Source organism: Amblyomma mixtum, chromosome 10 (assembly GCF_055824585.1).
Source record: "Amblyomma mixtum isolate Tamu chromosome 10, ASM5582458v1, whole genome shotgun sequence".
NCBI classification, from domain to species: domain Eukaryota; kingdom Metazoa; phylum Arthropoda; class Arachnida; order Ixodida; family Ixodidae; genus Amblyomma; species Amblyomma mixtum.
The window spans coordinates 187,418,115-187,424,774 of record NC_143021.1 but is presented as its reverse complement, the minus strand read 5'-3'; the positions used below and the strand labels follow the sequence as shown (position 1 = coordinate 187,424,774).

Sequence of the window (6,660 nt, the reverse complement as noted above, 5' to 3'; positions counted from 1 at the left end):
CAGGACCCCGAGTAAGCGAACGCGAATATGCACTGGTGGAAACTGTCGATGGCCAGTGTGCAGGAGGAGTGGCGCACGCACCTTGCGATGTCTCGGAGAAGTCGCTCTCTGGGCGCAGCCGCTGAAAAAAGTACCGAATTCCCGCCAAAATGCAGCAGTGGCAAAGTGCATCGGGAAGCCGGGGCGGAAATGTGCCCGAATGACAGTCACCCAGACTCCTCCGCCACCTGAGGCGACGGGAGAAAGGGAAAGAGGAGAAACAACGCGGGACGACAGCGGCGGCTGTGCCAAGGTAACACAGGGAAGGCTGCATTTCCATTATTCTTGTCATGCTCGTAGCTTGCAAATAAAATGCATTTATTTCCCTCATTAAAATACCATTTGTTCTCAAATTCCCCAGCGGCTTGAAGTTAAAACAGGTTTTCTGAAAAGCAATATTGCATGATCTTTATTCACAAAAAATAACAAAGCTTGCGCCGACGGTACACACTCTTGGTCCTCAAAGGCTTGAAAATGCTCTAAAACAAGAGAAGTAAACTCCTCTTTCTAAGCGCGCAGGGAGGAAAAAAACACCGTACATCAGTGACGGCACTGCCGTACGACCCGATCGCTACTTGTAACCGAAATGCCGGAGTACAGCGGTCCCTCGGAGACTGTTCGATGCGCTCGCTGGGAGTTTCTTCTGCTACACCCGACGTCGTGCAGTCTGGTGATGTGGGAAAGACAAAGGGTGGAAAGGATTCCTCAGGATATAATCACTGCGAGCGTGCAGGGTATCTCCACATGCGCCGCGTCTGCTTTGGCCAGCCCCGCTGAACAAGCCCGCGGAAACACTTGCGCCTCTGAGCGCGTACAAGATTATTTCTGCCGAAGAACCCCGCCGCTTCACCTCTCGGCAAGTGACGTCTCGGCCGACGACATGGCCGAGCCCGGCCGCGAGTCCGGCCTCGAGATCTTCAGCCTGGGTTCTGGTGTCGTTTCAAAAGTGACGTCGTTCGCTTCGACGTCGGCCGGAACCCTGATGCCTCCCAGAAGTTCTTCACTGACGTACTTGCCGCCGCCGTTGAGGATCTTTTCGGTGCGTCCCAGCACCGACACGTTGCCATCCTTCACCCAGACACCGATGTCGTCTGGTCGAAACTGTTTGACGTCAACGTCGTAAATGACCACTTTGTCTTCTTCATCGTCGCTTCCAGCTGCTGTGGCGTCACCGGAGAGCCTCTTGCGAAGCGCCGGGAAGTTCCGGTCCATGAAGTCAGGCTCCAGGTACCTAGCGAAAAGAATAAATCATAAAGGTCTCTGTATAACTGAGTGCCAATGATCTACTATACACCCGATTTGTTGGTACTGGCGGCGGCCTAACTGTCGCAGCATCTCGAATGCAACAACGTTTGGGATTGGCGCTTGTCAAATGAACTCTTTTTATTCCCCTGTTATGCTCTTTTGACAAGGGCACTGAGCTTGCGCTCATTACTCAGTTTTAGACAACAAGGCTCGTCTGCTTTCATAGTCTCTCAGCATTCACGAGCGCTTGTTGATACTTGTTTTAAGCAATGCGTACTAAATTGCGACGCTTTGACTTTTGATGATTGAGCTACAAGTAGCGAAGCTGCGTCTCTGGCCTCGACAAAACTCGAAGAGGGGGAAGAGCGAGTGAAGGTGGCAATGCCAGCAAGCAATGTGTACCATTGCAAAACCCTGCGTTTACGGTTTTGGAATGAAACGCTTCTTAGCCCTTTTCTGAGCAATTTGCTTAGCAGAATCTTTCCTCTGGAATTCGGTGGAATCTTGCGCAGCTCACCCGAAATCAGAAATCCAAATCTCATCTCCGCTGATCGCCATCACCTGGGGGTTCCTTTTTATTGTCTCCGTTGTTATGCGCACTGACGGCTGCCGTATTGTAAACGCCTTTAGAAATGGCTGCCAGAAAGTACAAATCTGTTCACCTGTAATAGAAGAGTGCAAAACACCGGGACAAGAGACAAGCGCTCTGCTTTGCCCTGTTCCATCGCAAAAGAGTAACCAACATGCCCAAGCTGCTGTCCTAGCTAAATCGTGCCGGAGAATGGTTTCCACGGTGCCTTACTCGCAGGTAAAAAATGTAATAAAAATGGGGGAATAAAATAGTTAAAGCACGAGGATCGCAAGTGTATCGCCTGGATGTATGTGACTGTGAATTTTATAGTCATCAAAAGGTATAGACAGATGAAACTTCAGCTGCATATTATTCAATGAAGGAGACGCTTGCATTGCCCTAGAGTACCCTCAAAACAACAACTAAGTGCGCACATGTGTCGACAATAAAACCTTAAGTTGTCGCCAGGTTCAGCGCAGTAAGAAAACAATAATCACGATGGCAACCGCGGCGTAGGTCGCTGGTGAGTCACTATCAAAAAAGATGCACTCTATGAATCTAGGATGGAGTGAGAATTCTAAATTCATTTTCCAAAGTTGTCTTTAAAGCACCTGTAATGAAAGTTATCGCGATGCAATTGGCTGGCGTTGTTTTAAATAGAAGCAGCTTGCATTACAGCTGGAGCTGACCGAAATTTTCTCTAGTATATTTTTTCTACTAATGTGCTATTTTCTTAAAATATGTTCAATCCAGAGTCTCAAATATCCTATAAGTGTAGAAGCTGATAGCCTACACAACTGAAAAAAAAAACTGTGAGCTTGGAAAAAAAATAGATTTGTCATGTTTTTTTTTCCGATGCGGTAAAATTCCAAGTGATGAATGTTTATTTTAAATATAAATATAAAAATGAACCTTGGCTATTTAAATGTTTTCCTTAATGCAAAATAAACTAAGTGATTGACTGATTCTGGTAGCAGTCATGTAAAAGGCATTGATTGGAATATGAGGAAAATTTTGTTTCATTGCGCCCTATACTTCCTGGGAAAAGATACATCAGCCTACAAAATTGCTGTTTTGAGGAAAATGAATACAAAACTCCCCCTTTACTCCCACTCCCAGCCTCTGAAAACTGCTACTTTACCGCTCAATAGGACAACAAAAAGGGATGTGAGAAGGATTTTTTAATGCCGCCAACACCGAAGGGATTATATTTTCTGAAAGCTATAGAAGTGCTCTATCAGAAATCGGTTGTCTTTGCAAGACAGTGTAGGCTGGAAGAAAGGCAAATAAATACTCTAGAAATTACCGCCTTTCAGGTAGACAGGACGGTGAAAACAGTTCAAGAAAGCACTTTTGAAGGCGCCAAAACTTTAATGTAATCAGTAATGATCTATCAGAACGTTGCAAAGACTGAAAATCGAATTGAGAAAATATTGCCTGAATCCCTCGGTAACATATACCTAGAAACTCCGGACAAAGACATTCTTTTCAACGGCAAGTTGTTTATGAACTCACTTTTTGGCATATCTTCGGACTGTATCATAGAAAGCAGTATACCCGATATCTCTCCTCGGGACTTTTGTGGATTTATGCAGTATATTGTCAAAAACGCACCCCACTAGTTTTATATGACAGTCTTAGCTACTCAGTTGGAGCGCAGGAAAAGTTGTAAAAGCACGATTTTGCTACCCATCGGTTAGTTACACCATTGCCATCAATATGTTCATACAGCACCTTGCAATATTTGATAGTTGCGTCCCAATTAAAAGCGGTGTCCAAGGCAGCTAGACACTAAAAACAAAATGAGTAAAAAGGGAGCAAACTGTGCTCTAGCGCACTCGTTTTAAAGGGCGTGGAATTCTGCCCCATTCCTGGGGTAGGCTTCTACCACTAAAGTAAGGAATACTTAACCAACTCTCTCTGGAAAACATGGGATGTTCTTGTAGTTCTAACCGAGATTTCAGTCGCCTCTATCTCTTGACTTCAAGGCATCCGGCTCCGTCTTTAAAGCCCTCCTCCATTTGCTAACTGCATCAAGTTACTATGCTTTGCAGTGGTAGTATACGTCCGTTGCCAAGAGTAGGCATTCCGTATATTTAGGGGTCTATATCTTCTCCATAATTTGAGCAGCATACACTGCCCCTAAAAGGGAATGCGCTAGATGGCAGCCTACTCAATTTTTGCTCCCATATAGGCGTATTCGTGCTTATAGCGTTGACTTAATTCTGTGCGAGCAAAGCGACGCAGTCGCATCCATGGGGTATGGAATGCTTGACGCTTTCCTAGGCGTTGAAGTAGATATAAGAGTTGAAGTAGATATAAGAGTAGATATAAGAGAGAGATATACTGCCATAATGCATAAGGACAGGCTCGCGACTAAATTCTGGACTCCTTTCTTCGTACAACGTTCTTCTGCATTGCTTCCACGCACTGATGGTGTAATTTGCGGCTAAGCTGACATAGCAGTCTCCAGCTATGTTTTATTCTTTGCGAAAAGGTAGCCTAAGCATTGACTAAAATATTCAACGATAATGCAATGAGGTGATAGCCATGACATTCCCCAAAAAACTTTCTTCTGCACACAAACAACACTGTTCACTTTGTGTTCACTGTTTCTCAATATATATACAACTGCATCCCGGTTTCAGCCTAGTTCACCATCGTTTTTTTGGTCAGCTTTCCGTGAAGCTGCGACATGGTAGCCTTGTAACAACTCTCCGGTTACAGTCACTGTAAAACTTTGTAGGCTTTTTGGGCCATTTTATCACTGGGAATTAATTGCGTGGGCAAAAAAAAAGAAACACGGGAAAAGAAAGCCACGGATTGTGCTCAAATTGCATTATGCGCGTGTGTTTCCTTCATCGCAGTTTTTTTTTCGTTCATTTTGAACTCAGCACGGTACTACCAGGCCACTACGACAACGACAGTGATTAAAGAGTAAATAACATGAGCAACGTCCCGCTACAATGAAATGACGACAATAAAGAAGATCGGTTGGCGCCTTAGTGGGTTTTTTACTACGTTACGAAAACGGGCGCGAAAATCAAAGCAAAGGGCGGAAGAAGCGGTATCAGTTGTCGTTTATTCCACCCTTTGTCCCGTTTTGCGGAACTTTTTTGCTTATGCAGTCATAAAAGTGGCGAGAACTTGACGTCACAGACGTTTATGCAGCAGTGCGAAGGCAGCCATGTGGTCATGGCATGGCTTGATTCGCAGCCTTGCTGGCTTAGTTCTGATTTGGTCTCAAGAATGAATTCCATTTGACAAGTTACCTCCGGAGTGTCCTCAAAAAAGTGTCTCATTCTGGACAGTGAAATTACCTGCTGCACTGCGGGAAGTCTTCGATGAACTCGTCCCATTCCCGCTGCAGAGGGTCGTCGTCCAGCGGCACCAGGGGCTCCTTGCGCTCGACCACTTCTAAGATTTGGCGTGAATTGGCCAGCTGCTGCTTGCCGGGGAAGTGCTGCCGGCCGTCGAAGACGATCGGGATGATGGCCTCCTGAGGAATGGGCTGGGACGCGGTGCCGTTGCTGTTCTCGGCCATTGTAACTTCTTTCGCCGAGTAAGCCGGAAGGGGCCCCGGGTGGTTGCAATGAATTGTCAAGGGTGCTTGCTATTTGGGCCTTTCCGGTTCCTGAGGCGGGCAAAAGTATTCAGTCGGCGCTGCAACAGAACGGCACCTCCAGAGGAGTTTGAGAGGGGCTCGGCAGAAAGGGCCCGTGCGCGTCGGCTATGCAAAATAGGACAGTAAAACCTGGTGTGGAGAGATGCCGGTCTACTGAGCAATGGCCAACAACGATCGTGCTGCGAGACCAGTGCCAATTAGACAATCGAACACTGTGCTACGGCAGTTAGTTGCTCACTGGGCGTTACCACAGCGAGACGCAATCGAAGCTTTCCGCTGAGAAGCCGGGAGGCTCGGATGTGCAGCCGTTCGCAGTCGTCTCTTCAGCGGCCAAAATTCGCCTACTGCTCTCGAACCTTGACACACGCTCCTCGGCGATGACACAGCAGGCGCGCGCCTATTTTTCCTCTCCGGCTGGCCGAGGGTGAAGGAGAAGGAACGTCGGAGCGCGTCACCCTTCCTCCCGGGCCTGGCTGGGAAAGCAAGAGGTGTCTCAGTAGTTGACTCCTGTTGCTCGTCGCCCGATGATACGGCTCTTCAGGTAAAACGGGGCGCGCGTCTTAAATAGACTCTCGGCAGGCGGAAGTGACGTCGGCCTGATGGCACTAGCGGGAGAGAAGGGTGGAGGATTGTGCGCTTAGTGTGTGTGTGTACCGCTTCCGTCATGATGCGCGTGTAGGCTGAACGCGGGCACGGAAGGGAATGCACCCGGGTCGGGGTCGAGGATGGCTGAGGGGGAGCGCGTTTGAAGGAGGGAGTGGTGGCAAGACGCCACGCGGCGCGCGCGAAAAATCCCGAATTAGAATCGCGGAGCGTATTAGTCGGGCAGCCGTGCGTGGGCGAAAAGAGGGTGTGTAAGGGGGTGGTGAGTGTGTGTGGGGGGGAGGTGCGGGCGGGTGCGAGTGAGGGGCCTCTGCTGCGATGGCAGTTACTAGCCACACCACATGCGCGCACGCGCCGGTTTCTTCTTGTCGTGTTATTGTTCTTGCCCGTAAGCCGACCTTTTATTATTCTCCTCTCGCCTTTCCCGCGCTCTTCCTCCGAACCAAGATTTCGTGCTATTTCTCTTGGCACATAAAACGCGCCTAACAACACGGCCCATTCGAAGAAGCGGGCGCCGGAGAGTGCTGGCGGAAGCGAAGCTGCTCCGTTGTTAGACAGTTTACCTTTTAATTTTGCC

The 6,660-nt window shown here is 48.2% G+C and overlaps 1 protein-coding gene across 1 annotated transcript; it reads right to left on the bottom strand.

Moving 5' to 3' along the window:
- Positions 1-431: 431 nt before the first annotated feature.
- Positions 432-6,089, bottom strand: LOC149327978 (uncharacterized). The gene is made up of 2 exons (XM_089564047.1): positions 5,176-6,089; positions 432-1,270 (listed from the first exon to the last, which is right to left on the bottom strand). Exons 1-2 carry the CDS (start codon positions 5,397-5,399, stop codon positions 886-888), a joined length of 609 nt encoding a protein of 202 aa, XP_089420173.1. The 5' UTR covers positions 5,400-6,089; the 3' UTR covers positions 432-885.
- Positions 6,090-6,660: the final 571 nt, after the last annotated feature.